This window comes from Barbus barbus (assembly GCF_936440315.1).
Source record: "Barbus barbus genome assembly, chromosome: 34".
Lineage (NCBI taxonomy): Eukaryota > Metazoa > Chordata > Actinopteri > Cypriniformes > Cyprinidae > Barbus > Barbus barbus.
The window spans coordinates 27,195,897-27,213,718 of record NC_136762.1 but is presented as its reverse complement, the minus strand read 5'-3'; the positions used below and the strand labels follow the sequence as shown (position 1 = coordinate 27,213,718).

General features: G+C 38.0%; 2 protein-coding genes across 3 annotated transcripts in view; one reads left to right on the top strand and one right to left on the bottom strand.

The window, feature by feature from the left end:
- The first annotated feature begins 483 nt into the window (after positions 1-483).
- Positions 484-3,173, top strand: dnajc30b (DnaJ (Hsp40) homolog, subfamily C, member 30b). Its single transcript, XM_079392052.1, has one exon. It carries the CDS (start codon positions 506-508, stop codon positions 1,166-1,168), a length of 663 nt encoding a protein of 220 aa, XP_079248178.1. The 5' UTR covers positions 484-505; the 3' UTR covers positions 1,169-3,173.
- A 737-nt stretch (positions 3,174-3,910) lies between these two features.
- The window catches only part of LOC306853849 (SH2B adapter protein 2-like), a 34,791-nt gene continuing 20,879 nt past the window's right edge, over positions 3,911-17,822 (bottom strand). Inside the window, exons 7-11 of one of the 2 annotated variants that reach the window (XR_013782774.1) lie at positions 16,735-16,890; positions 11,989-12,194; positions 11,225-11,396; positions 4,475-6,612; positions 3,911-4,271 (exon numbers count right to left, since the gene is read on the bottom strand). Coding sequence is in view for 1 of the 2 variants with exons in the window: in XM_079391500.1 (XP_079247626.1) it covers positions 6,332-6,612; positions 11,225-11,396; positions 11,989-12,194; positions 16,735-16,890 (815 nt within the window). In the remaining variant the exon portion in view is untranslated. Of the gene's footprint in view, positions 4,272-4,381; positions 6,613-11,224; positions 11,397-11,988; positions 12,195-16,734; positions 16,891-17,822 lie in introns of those variants that run through there. The other variant, XM_079391500.1, reaches the window with a different exon arrangement.

Sequence of the window (17,822 nt, the reverse complement as noted above, 5' to 3'; positions counted from 1 at the left end):
TAAATATACACAGTACACATATACTATGTAAACAAAAACTTTTATTTCGGATGCGATTAATCACAGCAGTGTATAATATATATATATATATTCTATGTATGTATATGTATGTCTTAAACTTTATATGTATGATGGGTAAATACCATATTTTAGATACATGAAATTTAAACCCAGCTGCATTTATTATTGTCATGACTTCAAAAATTCTCCTCCTATAAAAATAAGCTTTGAAGACATCTCTAATTATAGAATGTTTTTTTCTGTTCGTTCTTTTTTGTATTGCCCCATATGTTCTGTATTGAATTATATTACTGAAAAAATAAATAAATATATATATATATATATATATATATATATATATATATATATATATATATATATATATATATATATATATATATAATAGATCTCATTGGCCAATGGAACGCCGTTTCCTGTGCGCCCCGTCTCTGATTGGTTCATATCTTTGTTTTGCCGGATGTAGGTCTCTGGATCTGCAGCGGCTATGGCGGAGGTCAGCGGCTGCTTGAGGAGCGGAGCTCACAAACTCTCTGTTGTTGTAACACTACGGAGACATTATCGTCATCTGTCCGCGGCGGATGAGTTTACGAGCCCTGCCGGTTCTGACAGGACTCACGGAGCGACCAAACCACCGCGAATCCGAGGCTACTGCACCAGGCCGCGCGAGGAGAGCCCAACCGCCTACTACGACATCCTGAGGGTCTCGCCGAGCGCCACGGCAGCGCAGATCAAGAGCGCCTATTACAAACAGTCCTTCATCCATCACCCGGACCGGAACCGGGACCGCAGCGAGGACGCGGCGCGGCTATTCGCGCTCGTCGCAGAGGCCTACAGCGTGCTCGGCGACAGCGGCCTCCGGAGGAAATACGACCGCGGGATCCTGAACCAGACCGACGTGCAGCGCGCCGGGAGACCGTCACCCTCGCGCGCCCCCGACGCTCGCGCTCACTTCGACTTCGACGCGTTCTATCAGGCGCACTACGGCGAGCAGCTGCAGAGAGAGCAGCAGACGAGACACAGACGCGAGCAGATGCGCCAGCAGCAGCAGCACAAACTCAGAACCTGGAGGCGGATGAAGATGAACGAGGTGACGGTCGCCTTCCTGCTGCTCTTCGGAGGAGGCCTCCTCATCAGCCTGAGATCCTGAAGCGTGCTGCACTGCGATCAATGCCGCCGGGTTTGATCCTCAGTGCTTCATACTCCTCAACTCTTAACCATGGAATGGTCTCTGTTTTTTTGCTTTTTGTCTGTCAGAATTTAGGCTATTTAATGGATTTGAGGCAAACTATGCATTTTGAATAGCAGTTGAGTGTTGTATTTACATTATTCACAATTTTCTGGGAATGTGCAAGATTTCTGATTCATCAGCCTTCATGTGTTTATAACCAGAAGAATAAGTAAGCACATCAAACTAACTGCACTGCAAACCAGTGTTTATTATGATAATCTACAGTTGTGGTCAGAATTATTGGAACCCTTGGTAAATATGATCAAAGAAGACTGTGAAATTTAACCTGCTTTGTTAATCCTTTTGATCTTTTATTTAAAAAAATCACAAAAAGCTAACCTTTCATTGGATAATAAGAATTTAAAATGGGGGGAAATATCATTATGAAATAAATGTTTTTCTCATTGTTTTGGATCAAATAAATGCAGGCTTAGTGAGCAGAAGAGACTTCTTTAAAAACATTAAAAATCTTTGTTCAAAAACGCTTGACTGATAATGTAAATAATAGCAATATTTATTCAGCATATTTGTTGCTGATGTTCATTTAAACTTGAAAAGAAGAAAAGAGCTGTTTATAAATCAATATTATATTTATATGTAATATACTGTGTCATGGGTCTTTGGTTTGAGTAGAAACACTGGTGTGAACGCCTTACGTTAGAATAAAACTATTGCTTTACACCCTCACTATATGAACTAATCCGTTTAATCGTAGTCTCTCTTCATTCTCCAGACCACATTTACCATGAAAACCTTTCTTTGTGCTTCTTCATTCACAGAAATATAAAGTTTAATGTGAAGCTCATCACTTGATATAAAATGTTCAAAACTCATTCCACTGTTAGCATAAAGGATTCATATAAAACAAAACTCAGAAGTAGACAACATTAAATAAAACAAGGGAAAGATGCACAGACTCTACAGCTGGAGCTACAACACATCAGTCATTTTCAGTTATTAAACCATGATGATGATCGGCACACGAGACATCGAGCACAATATACTCGCTCCCCAAATGTGTGATTCAAGAACTCATAAATGGAAAATATGATCAGATCAGCAGGAAAAACCACACTATGACCAAACGTGTGTGGACTTCTGATGAACGGATATGAAACAAACCTTAAAGCCATGCTGTAGAGTTACAAGCCGGTCGAGTTCTTCACAGCAAACTCAGTGAATCACATCTGGACTGGGTTTGCTGCATCAGTCTCTCTGTGTTCCAGCCCACAGAAATACAAGAGGGTGTCCAAAAACATCTGCCTCAAGAGAACAAGCCCACAAAATTACATTTATCCAAACTCTGAAGCAGATTTAGGTGTATTTAGAAGTCACTCAAGCACCCACATTGTTCAAGTTATAATCATGACTGTAAACATCTACATGTGTTGGACATTTACTGCATTAACCAACAGAAAGCTGCTTGGTTTGGAAGTGATTCCTGTGTGAGCTTCGCCTCATGCATCACTACACTAGTGACTATTGACAATGCACCTTTTTGTGCCTGCTAAAATGACCTAAATTTCACCGATGCACACCTTTCAGTGGTGTTTAAAGACATCATGCGAGCTCCGAGTTCTTCTCACCAAACTCAGTAAAGCTTCTCTGAGTAGTAACTCCTCGTCCTATCAAAAGCAGCTGGAACATTTGAGCGTCACAGATTACAGGAGTATTGACAGTAACTGTTCTTGTCATACTGCTGGGCCATTACTAGGGGACGGACTCAGAAACTCATTCAGCAAATGCCTTACAAAGACAATCACAGCATGAGCTGACCACGAGACTATAGGTGCATTTGATGTTATCTTGATAGTATATGTAACAAGTTTTTTGTTTTTAATCTATACTGATTTTTCTTCAGGTTTTGATGCTTGAATGACCCCTAAATACAATATTCAACAAAAATAAAGTTGTGGAGGAAAAATACTATAAAACTTCATGTTTTTGGAGCATCCTAGTAAACCCCCTTTGACATTTAAAAAATAAACACAAGGTAGATCAGAAAACTGGACCGTCGGAGATGAACTTGAGCTAAAGTAATAGCCGTTCATATAGAAATAGTGTGCTACTGCATAGAGGTCGACGATATATTGATTTGAAAGATTTGAACCTGTGTTTTTTTAAACTGTTGGTGCTGTGCTGATCCACAGAGCTGGATTTTAAACATTAACAGAAAAAAGCTAAGATATACATACAATACATGTTATCATTACATAGTAAAGAAATCAAAAACGCTCTGATATGCTGCAGGATTATTAGAGCATTCTTTGGTTTGGTTTTATGATGTTATTTGGAGTTTGTGATTCAGTTTGGATGTTTATCTGTATATATTTTTATGATTTAATAATTACAAAACATTTTCATGATCAAGGCTTTGCAGTGTTTTTACAGTGTATTGTTACACTAAAAAAAACATATTCATATAACATAAAAAAGTTAACTTATTGAACTTATTTTGATGAGTTAATGTAAAAACATAAATAGCCATGACTTACCCATCATATCATTTTTACAGTGTAATTATTAGTAATAAAGAGTGTAAGGTTTGCTTTCAATGTTGATTTTAAAAGCCAGTTAATTCAATACAGGCCTGTTTTCACACTTTATTATCCCACAGTTATCATATTCGTGAAATCAGTCGACCTCTACTGCTGCATTGAACAGGTTTAGTGTCTTTGTTTTAATCTGAAGCATGACTCTTATCTCAACACAACATCGCTGGAGGTTTGGGTGACACTGAACTGTTGGGACACAACTAGTTCACATTAACAACAAACGATGCAGTTAAAGGTAAAGCACATGCTGTTTTGGGTTGACTTGTAACGTCTGAGGTTCAACCACATCAGTGAAAAACCCTTGACAGCACACAAACCCAACCAAACACATGAGCAACAAAAACTGCATTTTTCATGAGAGTAACGGCACATGGGAAGGTGCTGTACATTTACTCAAACAGATGCAGTCACTGTTCATAACTGCACATATGCTGAAGGTCTGTGGATTGTATTCATGAGATTCTTTCCTGTGCAGATGAGAGAGAAGCTCCTGAAATCAGATCCTCGTCTGCTCTGAGAGTGAAACAGCCAGAAAAATGACTTCTTTAGCAAACACAGGTTTATGTTTAAATGTAATTGTTTAAATCAAGTTCACACAAGTTATAAGGGTTTATCAGTGATTCTGACTTGAATTGGTTAAAAAAAAAAAGAATATTCATTCATCATTTACTTACTTTGTCGCTCTGAACATGTATGAGTTTCTTCTGTTGAACATAAAAAAGGAGTTGACGAACAGTTGAGGGTAGCCATTGACTTCCATGGGGAAAATAAATACAATGGAAGTCAATGGCTGCCAGCAACTGTTTGTATATTTTATATATTCTCTTGTGTTCAACAGAAGGCACAAACTCTTACAGGTTTGCAACAACATTAAGAAGAGTAAATGATTTTACATTTTTGGGTGAACTGTCCCTTTAAATAAGACACTCTGCCATTGATGAAGATCAGATGATGTTTAGAAGCCCTTTGTGCAGGAAAACATCACAAAAATGTCACCACAGCCCATAAAACGTTTGTTGTCTTTACATTTTTGGACATTATTTGAAAAATACCAATAGACGAGTGATGAAAAATATCACATTTTACACTCTATTGTATAAACCAACAGAAAAAGCACATCTCAAGATCTATCAATGTCCTAAATGACTAATATTAGAATAATGCATGGCCAAACAGGTGAACATAATTAAAACATGATTAGTTTGATTTGCTAATAGACACACATCAGATGGATGATCTGCTGCACGCCTGAAGAACACAGATGGACATCAACTCTATTGTCCAGAAGAGTTCAAACCAGACGGTCCATTCAGATCCCACTGAATCCAGAGCAAGAGATGATCTACAGGTAACGGATCGTGAAGAACGAGTCAGATGCATGAATCCTGAGGATGATAGTGAAAACTAAAAACGTCCTGTTAACTATGATGTGGAGGCGTTTATTGTCACTGAATGAAGAGATCATGAGCATCTGTGCTGCAAAACACCTCAAGAAATGCACAAGGACTGACTCAACTTGAAAACAGAGTTTGATGAAGTGACTGATCAAAGACGGCAGCTCTCAGTTGATAATTTACTTTTTCACTGATGTTTTGTTGATTGCAAAATAATTTTCATGATGTGTTGATATATAAAGGGAGATCAAATATACACCACCGGTCAAAAGTTTGGAATGATTAATATTTTAATGTTTTCTGAAAGAAGCCTCATCTTTATTTTGAATTTATTTGATCAAAAAATACAGTAAAACAGTAAATTTGTGAAATATATTTAAGTGAATCTATTGTAAACTGTAATGTATTTCTGTGATCTGCAGCTGTATTTTCAGCATCATTCCTCCAGTCTTCAGTGTCACATGATCTTCAGAAATCATAATAATATGCTGATGATTATCAGTGTTGGAAATATTTTTTCAGCTTAATATACAACTGTGATGTACTACCATTCAAAAGATTGGGGAAAATTACTTACATTAAGGATGCATTTAATTGATCAAAAGTGACAGAAATCTTTTGTAAATGTCTTTACTATTTTAAATAAATGCTGTTCTTTTGAGCTTTTTATTCATTTGTGAATCCTAAAAATAAAATGCTTCACAGTTTCCACAAAAATATTGTGCAGCACAACCGTTTTCAACATTGATAATAATCAGAAATGTTTGTTGAGCAGTAAATCAGTATATTAGAATGATTTCTGAAGATCATGTGACACTGAAGACTGGAGTAATGATGCTGGAAATACAGCTGCAGATCACAGAAATACATTACAGTTTAACACATATTCACACAGAAAACAGCTGCTTTAAATTCTTATATTTCAAAATTTTTACTGTATTTTTGATCACATAAATGCAGGCTTGATGAGCAGAAGAGACTTCTTTCAAAAGCATGTATCAGTACTAAACATGGTTAAATCGCACACAAACTCAGAAACAACACAAAAGGAAAGCATTCAGACATCTGCGTGATCTGCCTGGAGTGTGCTGTAACAGTTAGAGCTCTTGTCTCTCGTGAACCGGAGCGCAGCATCAGTAGAAGGAGTACTGGTTCTCCACAGCTCTAGTCCGGCGTGTGCCGTCGCTGTCGTGGTAGTCGTCGGCTCCGGCGGCCCCGGGCTCCAGCAGTCTCTCGGCGCTGTTGCTGCGGCTGTGCAGGCCGGCGCTCGGCTGAGCCATCGGAGACGAGGAGGAGCTGGAGGACAGCACTGTGTCTGACGGAGGAGTGGCGCCGGAGAGCTGGTGCGTCGACTGGGGTTCGGCCCGACAGACAGCGGCGTCCCGCAGGGCAGCGGGGATATGAGGAGCCACATCTGCACACACACACCCAGACAAACAGTCAGAGATGCAAACAGGTAAGGGGGGGGGGAAAGGTGAGAACACTGCGTGGATCAGGGACATGCTCCACACGGAATTTCTTTTAAAGATATTTGCTTTACATGCTCATTTGTAGTTACTTTAAGATAATTTTTATTACCTTATGTCCAAAACTGTAATTTTTCACCAACATTTTTTAACATCTTGTTGCAACATTTTACAACAATCAAGATTGAATATATTTGGTCAAAATCCCATGTTATAAAAGATGAAGTGCTATGCAGGCTATTTAAGACAATGTTGGCTGATTAGACGGAAATGCTGCTGACCTAAAATGCCCTCTCTCTCTCTTCACCGTTCCCACATCTCAGGTCTAAAATACATCAAATATTGCCCTTTTTAGACAGTTTCTGAAGTAAAGAGTAAAGGAAATACTATACAAACTTACTGAAACAACCAGGGGCCAGTTGCATAAACTTAGCCACCGACTGTCTTAAGAACTAGTTAGACCAACTAGCAGTTGCCAAGGGGTAATTAATCAGTCTTGCTTTTCCAATACAAATAAGACCATTCTACCTTTTCATAACTGAATTAAAAAAAAGTTATGATCAGTCTTGAAGAAAAAAATTAGATGGCTAACTTTTTAAGACTAGTCTAAACAGTTTATGCAACCGGCCCCAGTTCTTTATTTACCCTTGTAAGACCCCCCTTCCCTCATAAAACACTTTCTCATTGGATCTAAGTGAATCTCATAGGTTACCTATTTTCTGAAAAAAGTGAGTGGTCACTGAAAGGTGAGGAGTTTACATCTATATAAGTCATACTGCAGAAAGAGCCAAAGTCACTCACAAGCGACCTTCAGGGAAGTGTGACATCAAAACAGACAACAAAATGTATAAGAAGAAACTTGGACGAAAAATAGAACTATCTAAAATAGACAAAATGTTGAAGTGTCTGTGATATTCTGCCCAGCTAGGAATGCTTTTGTTCTAAGAATGTTCTGAGAACATTATATATGTTCTGGGAATGTTTTCAGCAGATCCCAGAATATTCTCCAAAAGGTTGGATAACGTTCTCTAAAAACATTCTAAAAATGTTTATTGATGGCATTATTAGAACATTATCCCCTAACATTCTAATAAATATTTAAGTGGGAAGCTTCCCATTGGACATTGGATGTGAACTGAAATGTTGCTCAGATGTCAAATATTGGCTGAAAGTAAAAACCCAACCTTTGTTTGATGAAGATCCAACTTCATTAAGTAACTCCAAAAACAGCATTAACAGCTTCACTTATTATAAACCAGGTTGACTTTATTTTATGTCATACATATACAAAAGGTCTTATTGAGATGAACAGAGCTTTAGATGTTGATGTCTGTTTAAGGTAATAGTTACAGCCATAATGGTGACATCAAACCAAACTATGCTTGTTTTGGCAAAAACAGCAAGAGAACATGTGATTAAATGATGCCGTATGCTTGCTGATGGTGAAGATATCATCACGTAGCAGTCTGATTATCTGATTTCATCCAGTCTATACTATGGTATTAATTGCACATTAATTATTACAGCAACTCAATGGCTCTACAGACTGAGATCCAGCAGAATTTTAATCAGATCATTTCAAGGATTTAAAAGAAACAAAAACCTTCTTTGGTCACACAAACATGAAGAATCAGTGTATGAATGACTTTCATTAGTTGTCAGTTATAATCATCAAAATGAAAGGAAATAAACATTTGAAATATATCAGTCTGTGTGTAATGAATGAATCTAATATACAAGTTTCACTTTTTGAATGGTATTACTGAAATAAATCAACTTTTTCACGATATTCTAATTTTATAACCAGCACCTGTATATATAGGTTTTTATATATTTTTTTCATATTCATTTATACAGTATATTCATTATGAATGATTCTTTATGATTCTCCACATTATATCCGTATTACAGTCTTATGTTACTCATATACTCAAGCATTATTCATTTATTCTCTTTTATTACTACTATTTATACTCATATTCCGTTGACGTAGTATTTTCTCTTAAGATTTGACATTTAAAGGTACATCTTGTTATGATTCAAATGTGTTTATAGGATGATGGAAACTTGTTCACAGTGAAAAATATGTTTTATATGCAAGGATGTTTTCAAGAGCAGGTATTTGCAAAGTGAGGTCTGCTGTTTCTGCGTAAAAGATATAAAACCACAGCCCCGTCTTTACTTTTAGCTGATCTTATCTATCGCCTATTGTCATGTCAATGTGACCTCGCTTTGACTTCAAGTGTTCAAATGTACGTAGAGACACAATGGATAAATTCATTTCGGGCAGCTTCTTCTTTTCTTCTACTCGACATGCTCCAAAGGCCTTTGTCTTTTGACTATTGAAGATCATTATACTTGGATTAGATTACTCTCTAAGACATTTTGGCAAAACACACTCCGTTTGGATTTTGTATTCATTTTTAACCTTTTTCTTTCATTTTAATTTTTCATTATGATTATCATCAGTAATTGTTATGATTTGTAATTTTGTCCTCAATGAATTACAGTTTTACTGAAAGACTTTGTCTGCCTGGATCTCTCCGTGCATGAGAGCTGAACTGGTTACTCCACTTTTCTTTTAGAAACAACTTCACGTCCGTAGTGAAAAATTTATATGCTAAAATGTATTTGAAATAAATTTATTTCATGCTAAGTATACTACAAATACATTTCCATATTTATGTACTCAATAAAAATACCCTGCGATTGTACTTTTGGTGTACTAATCAGGTATGCTTAAAGTCTGCTAAACTACTAATTTTGTACTTAATGCACTTTAATTGTGTGGAAGTAGTGCTGAAGTTATACTGAAGTATATGAGATTGTGCTGAAGTGGAACTGTTGCAAGCATACTCCAGGTACATTTTAAATATCTCCCATTTAAAGACCGATATTACTCAGATCATACAATACTCATCAACAGTGACATTAAAACACATTTTAAGCTTAATATTAAGAAATGTGCATTGTGCACAAGTAGTACTCCAGATACAGTTTAATTATAATGCTTATCAGTAAGTCTTAAGGGATATGTCAATAGTTTGAACTATACTTAGTATGAAATAAATTTATTTTAAATATATATTACTTTTTACTTTAACAGCACCCAACTATAAAAAGCAAACTATGTTTGGTCACTTTAGGCCAGTCTCTTCTTGTCTAACTGACCGGCTTTTGACCAAAACAAGCTGCAAAGTGGACCAGACATGCTGATACTATAACAGTCTCACTATGTAAGACTCACGGTCAGCTTGAACAATAGTTCCTGGTGCCACAGACCATGAACAGAACAGAGCCGTGACTGTGGTCTCTCTCTGTTAGTTTGGGTGCATGGTGTCACCAGTGCTGGGAAGGTTACTTTGGAAATGTAATAGGTCACGGTTTACAAGTTGCCCTATTTAAAATGTAATAAGTAGTGTAACTATTTCAATAACTTTTTTTTAAATAATGTCACTGATTACACTGATTACATTTGATTACTTTTCTAATGAATGTTTTCAACTGTTAAGTATTTTGAAACATTTAAAGCAGACAGGGTTAACCTTACACAACTCAACACTGATTACTGTCAGACTTTCCAAATCCTTCTTCACTTCAATTAAGATTATTATAATTTAGTTTTGAAGCACAGCCACCACAAAATCAGACTTTAGCACCTCTTTTTATTTGAGATCATTCTGAGGTTAAATACAAATTTAAAACCATAACAAAAAATAGTTTAGTAGATATGATACTGTTATGATATGAAATCAAATATGTGAACCTGGATCACAAAACCAGTCATAAGGGTCAAGATTTATATAATCACCTGAAAGCTGAATAAATGTGCTTTCCATTGATGTATGGTTTGTTATGATCGGACAATATTTGTCTGAGATACAACTATTTGTAAATCTGGAATCTGAGGGAGCAAAAAAATCTAAATATTGAGAAAATCTCCTTTAAAGTTGTTCAAATGAAGTTCTTAGCAATGCATATTACTAATCAAACATGAAGTTTTGATATATTTACTGTAGGAAACTTACTAAATATCTTCATGGAACATGATCTTAATATCCTAATGATTTTTGTCATAAAAGAGAAATGAATAATTTTGAGCCACACAATGTATTGTTGGTTATTGCTACAGATATACCTGTGTTACTGATGACTGCTTTTGTGCTCCAGGGTCTCATATTTGCATAGCTGGCATCTAACAATGTCATGGAAAAAACAGTTCATCTTAAATAATACATATACATAAACCCAAACAGAAAATAAAACGGTTATCAAATAAGCACGTGTCCTAAACTCCTGAAACATTGGTGTCTCATATATTAGAGAAGTCAACGCAATTTATGAAAGAAGTCGTATGAATCTGTATTTGTGAAAAATATTAAAATGTAACTCCCTTTGTAATCATTAACATTTTCATAAGTAACTGTAATTTAATACACATTTTAAATTTTTTAACTGATTACAATTACATTTATTTTGTAATTAAATTACGCAAACGCTGCGTGTTAGTCACTGGGGAGGTGTGATGTGGCAGCGGCTTCAGTGTGTGTGGTTGGGTACCTGTGGGCGAGCGCTGGACTTGTACGTATGAGCGTAGCGTGATGTCCGTGGATCCGCCGGACTCCAGAGGGATGGGGTGAGCGTGGAAGTGGCGTAACATGTCAGCGATCGTCTGGAACCACAGGTGATGAACGTGACACTGACCGCTGTCATTCACAGACAACCGCAGGTGCTGCCAAACACACAACATGACAGATCCATATATAAACTCAACAAAATGATTAATTATTAATGTGTTCATTTGAGTTGTTTGTCATTTGGTGATATTATTAAAAATCAGATATATTAGAACAAAAACACACACACATTTACCGATATATATATATATGGGAACACGTGTTATGTTATAATATATGTTAAAAAAAATATGCACCGCAAATGATTTTCATACTTCGTATTTTTGTCTTGGTTTCTAGTATAAATATCTAAACATTCTTGAATCAAGATGCATTTACTTGACTTTTCTGAAAACGTTATCAAAAATTTGTTTAATATTTTAGTTTTTGTTTAAAACAAGAAAAAAAAAAGTGCCAATGGGACAAGAAAAATAATCTTTTTCTTGCACATATTTGTTTCTGGTTTTAATATATTGTATTAATATAAATGTATTCATATATTGCATTATATTTTCCAGTATATTCCCATATATTTTTGTTTCATACAGGAAGCTGATTAAAGTCTTGAATAAAAGCAGGTTTCCTGCAGATGCACGACAGATGTCTGCTCAGATGTCATCATCACAAGCGCTGAATGCCGTGGCTCACCTTGGCTTTGCCCTGGAAGTTGAAGGTGAGGACGTATTCTCCAGGACGCGTCTCGCTCTGGCGGATCACAAACAGACCGTGACTCCGTACGCCGCCAGCGAGAACAAGCTGGGCTGCCCGTACCCGTGATAGTGTCCCGTGGAACCATGGGTAACCCCCCAAACTGGCATCTCCTTCCACTTCCCCTGGTGTTTCTCCTGGGCTTCCTAAATGACATGAGCAATGTGAGCAGTGTGTGTGCGCATGTGTGTGTGTGTGTGTGTCCTGGTATTCCCTACGTTACGGAGACATTTTTTTGGTCCTCATGAGGAAACAAGCTTATAAATCATACAGAATGAAATGTTTTGAGAATCTAAGATGGCAGAAGGTATGATTAGGGTAAGGGGATAGAAAATACAGTTTGTACAGTAGAAAAACTATTACGCCTATGGAATGAACCCATAAAACATGGAAACCAAACCTGTGTGTGTGTGAGTGTACTTGTTTTTGCTACACTGTGACCAAATGTCCCCACAAGGATAGTAAAACCTGAAAAACATTTTGACATTGTGGGGACTGGCCTGTCCCCATGAGGGAAAAAAACAACAAAAAAAAGTAAATAATGTTCATGTGAAAGTGTAACAATGCAAACTGATTTTCTATAAGGGGTAGGTTTAGGGTTAGGGGATAGAAAATATTGTTTGAATGAATGAATGATGAATGAATGAATGAATGAATGATGCATTTTATATAGCACTTTGTGTATTGCTGTACACCCAAAGCGCTTTACAATCATGTGGGGATCTCTCCTCAACCACCACCAGTGTGCAGCATCCACTTGGATGATGCGACTGCAGCCACAGCACAACGGCGCCAGTGCGCTCACCACACACCAGCTACAGGCGGAGAGGAGAGAGAGATAGAGCCAATCAAACGTGTGTGTGTGTGTGTGTGTGTGTGTGTGCGTTTCCACTCTCATGCTGCTGGTCATAAACCAGGAACTGCTAATTTCAGTAATTCTGGAGATGAGATAATAATGAATACAAATTGATTATTATATCTATAAAATATATAAACAAAACACTTACCAAAACAATAACAGTTCAGTGTGTCTAGACTCTATAGACTGACACAAAATGAACAAGATAATTTTCATTCTAATCAATCAAATGGCCTGATGTGTTGTGCACTGCAAAGCTACTCATGCCAATTTAACTTCTATATTTGTCGGAAATAAAATGGATACATTCATAAATTTCATATGAGAAAATTAATATTATTATGAATACATCTGGATATTAAAATAATTCTAAAACCACCAAGATGTAACAGGTAAACTACAACTGAAATCATCAAAAAAAAAAAAGTGTTACAGCATATAAAAAAGACAGGACAATTTGCCTAGATACAATTGTGACAACTTGCCTCAACCTGACATGAAAAACACCAATTTACCTTCATCATACAGTGACCTCTCTGTTAAATATACATCAGTGTGTTTTATCACGTTCACTTGTTGTTCAGCATAACATGATACTGTAATTTTAGAACAGAATTCACAGGAAATATACTAACTTCACACATCAGTAAATGAGGTATAATGCTTCTCTGTCTTTCTTATTTGCAACCCAAAACTAAAAGCAATCAGACTGTTATTTTTATGTTGTAATATTTGCACGAGGACATTTGTCCTCTCTAGTTGCTCATTGTGTGTACTGCTCTCTAACTAGTAGGTCATGTGTTTTCTTTCAAATTACTTTTGGTGCAGTAAACTGTGTTAAGTCTTTGTCCTTTTCCTTTTTAACATTCTACAGCATTGTCTGTTTAGCCCCGCCCACCGATTCTACAGCACTGCCTGTTTAGCCCCGCCCACCGATTCTACAGCACTGTCTGTTTAGCCCCACCCACCGATTCTACAGCACTGTCTGTTTAGCCCCACCCACCGATTCTACAGCACTGCCTGTTTAGCCCCACCCACCGATTCTACAGCACTGCCTGTTTAGCCCCACCCACCGATTCTACAGCACTGCCTGTTTAGCCCCACCCACCGATTCTACAGCACTGTCTGTTTAGCCCCACCCACCGATTCTACAGCACTGCCTGTTTAGCCCCACCCACCAATTCTACAGCACTGCCTGTTTAGCCCCACCCAACAATTCACGCATGTAGTGTTTAGGGGAGAGGCAAATGCAAGTCTATGCAGAAACCATGCTCTGAAGACAAGACGCTGTTCAGTGCTAAGCTGTGGAAAAACAGTGTTTGCGTTTCCTTCCTTCTGATCCCAATGTTAGGAAAGAGTGAATAGACTTTATTTTTAAATGAAGATCCAGACTGCGTCAGTAAGAACTCTGTCCTTTGTTCACTTCCTTTTACTGCGGATTCGTTTACAAACAAGGCACAATTCGACGCAGGATTTTCAGAACGATAGAAACTAAAAGACGATGCTGTGGACTATACTGGATCCGACAGTAATGTCGCAACACAAGTATGAGTAACTGTTAGTGTTTTCATTACGTGCTCACTATTGCTTTGTCTGTTATTACAGATCGTTTGATATGTATTAAGTAATTATGTGTTTTTGACCTAAATCACAGCAGCGTCTATTTATTTATTTATTTAGTCATTTAGCAGAAGCTTTTATCCAAAACGACTTACAAATGAGGACATAAGAAGCAATCAAAACCAACAAAAGAGCAACAACGTGCAAGCACTATTACAAGTCTTGGTTAGCCTAATGCAGTACAGATAATTATTATTATTATTTATTTTATTTTTTTAAATAAAAAGACATATAGATAAAATACAATTAGAATAGAGAGTGCTAGAGTTAGAGGGTCAAGTAAAGATAGAACAGATGAGTTTTTAGCCGTTTCTTGAAGATGGGTAAGGATTCGGCTGCTCGGATCGAGTTGGGCAGGTCATTCCACCAGATGGGAACAGTTCATGAAAAAGTCAGTGAAAGTGTTTTTGTGTGTCTTTGGGATGGTACAATAATGCGTTGTTCACATGAAGAACGCAAGCTTCTAGAGGGCATGCAAGTCTGAATTAATGAATTTAGGTAAAGGGCTGCAGAGCCAGTGGTGGTTCTGTAGGCAAACATTAATGCCTTGAATTTAATGCAAGCAGCTATTGGTAGCCAGTACAAATTGATGAACAGAGGCGTGACATGCGTTCTTTTCGGCTCATTAAAGATTAATCTTGCAGCGGCATTTTGGATTAATTGTAGAGGTTTAATAGAATTGGCTGGAAGACCTGCCAAGAGAGCATTGCAATGCTTTGACACAATTTACATTGTTAAAAGCGCTATATAAATAAAGGTGACTTGACTTGACTTGACAATAGTCAAGTCTGGACAGAACAAGAGCCTGAACAAGGAGTTGTGTTGCATGTTCTGAGAGAAAGGGCCTGATCTTCTTAATATTGTATAATGCAAATCTGCAGGACCGGGCAGTTTTAGCAATGTGGTCTGAGAAATTCAGCTTATCAATCAATCACAACTCCAAGGTTTCTGGCTGTTTTTGAAGGAGTTATGGTAGATGAGCCTAACTGGAAGGTGAGATTGTGATGAAGCGATGGGTTAGCTGAAACCACAAGCAGTTCTGTTTTAGCTAGGTTGAGTTGAAGGTGATGGTCCATCATCCAGCAAGAAATGTCTGTTAGACACGCTGAGATGTGAGCAGCTATCGTCGGATCATCAGGATGGAATGAGAGGTAGAGTTGAGTGTCATCGGCATAGCAGTGATATGAAAAGCCATGTTTCTGAATGACAGAACCTAGTGATGCCATGTAGACAGAAAAGAGAATTGGTCCAAGAACTGAGCCCTGAGGCACCCCAGTAGCTAGATGTTGCGGCTTGGATACGTCACCTCTCCAAGATACTTTGAAGGACCTATCAGAGAGGTAAGACTCAAACCACTGGAGTGCGGTTCCTGAGATGCCCCTTTCTCAATAGGGTTGACAAGAGGATCTGATGGTTGACTGTATCAAAAGCACCAGACAGATCCAGCAAGATAAGTAATGAAGATTTGGAAGCCGCTCTTGCAAGTCTTGGGCTTCAACAACAGAAAGCAAGGCAGTTTCGGTCGAATGTCCACTTCTGAAGCCAGATTGGTTACTGTCCAGGAGGTTGTTCTGTGTGAGAGAGACAGAGACTTGGTTGAACACAACTCGTTCAAGTGTTTTTGTAATGAAAGGATGAAGGGAAACCGGTCTATAGTTCCCTAAAAGAGTTGGGTTAAGAGTGGGTTTTTTTAAGAAGTGGAGTTATACGAGCCTGTTAAAATGCTGAGGGAAAAATTCCAGTGTGAAGGGATCTATTAACGATGTGAGTGAGTGCAGGTACAACTGCAGGAGAAATGGCTTGAAGGAGATGAGATGGAAGAGGATCAAGCGGACAGGTAGTAGGATGACTGGAAAGGATGAGTTTAGAGACCTCTGCCTCAGAGAGTGGAGAGAAGGATGTGAACGAGTGTTATATGAGTGTCTATCTGTGAGGAATGTACACTGTCAAACATACACAACTATTAGCCAATCACAGCAGTGGGCGTTTACTTCCGAGTCTACGATCCTCCACACCTATTCAAACTGAGCGTTCTGATGAGAGGGGTTAAAACAGGAAAGAAATTATGATGTTTTTTGATGTAAAAATCTTGATAACTTTATAAGTGGACCTCAGAGAACAGTACAAAATAGAAAAACAAAGGCTGTTCAAGGTCAGTGTGAACTGACCCGACTCAAGCGTCACTGTGGTGGTAAAGGTGTGTGTACCTGATGGTGTGTTAGTGTTCTGGGCCTCTGTTGACTGCAGGAACCGCTCTAACGGGACATGTGAGGGGTGCTGGGTGATGGGTGGCTCCTGACAGCAGCCAGCAGTCGACTGATCAGCAGCAGCAGAGCACAGCCGCTCGGACCCCCGATGTGAACCTGAGCAACACATCCAGAACATAAACCCAACTCTTCCTGTTTCATCTGAAGAGGAACACATCATATGTACAAACTTGGGCTGTAAAAAAATAAATACAATTTTGAATATTCGTAAATTATTTTATCAGTGGCACACGAGATGTGATGATGATGTAGGTCAGTGGTCGGCAACAGGCGGCCCGCAGGCCAAAAATGGCCCACCAGCAATAATATCTGGCCCGCGCCCGCAGCCAGATTATTTTGATAGTGGCTGGTTCTGAAATAGATCTGTCATGACAGCAACAGTTAGCCTCCTCACAACCAGAGTATGTGAGCGGAATGCGAGTGGAGCGGTGTGATTTTGAATGGAGCAAGGAGCGGAGTTTTTAAAAGTCGGAGCGGCGTGGTTTTCACTCGCTCCAAGAGCGCTCCATCACGAGTACAATTCATGCCAACGACCCGGCCGTAATAACACTGCATATTTAGCAAGAATTCACAAGATTAAAATATTTAGCTAGCTAGATAGAGAAGGATCACTCAAATCAGAAAGAATGTGAATGACGGCAATGGACATGAGCGGGAAGTTATAATAGTTCTCAAGTTTGTTCCTTCTAGATACTGAATATTCTGATCTGAAAGCATGATTTAAACAACTAGTACAACACTTATTCACACACAATCGCTCTATCAATAATGCATCGATCCATAGGTAAAATAAATGACGAACACATACTGTTCTTTTCATCACAAAAAAAAATAATAATTGGACTGCAAAAAGCAGCAATTATGCCTTTTAATGCTGATAACCATGTTATTAGCTTGTCATGTGTTTGGAAAACAAGTTTGCACACTGGTGTTCCAATAAGCCATGTTGAAACAATCTTTTATTTATTTTATTTTTTAACATAGGCCTACGTTATGAACAGAACTGTGATACTGAAATACTTTATCCG

Excerpts from the sequence above, each read along its gene's own strand:
- dnajc30b (XM_079392052.1), top strand. The coding sequence starts at position 506 with ATGGCGGAGGTCAGCGGCTGCTTGAGGAGCGGAGCTCACAAACTCTCT.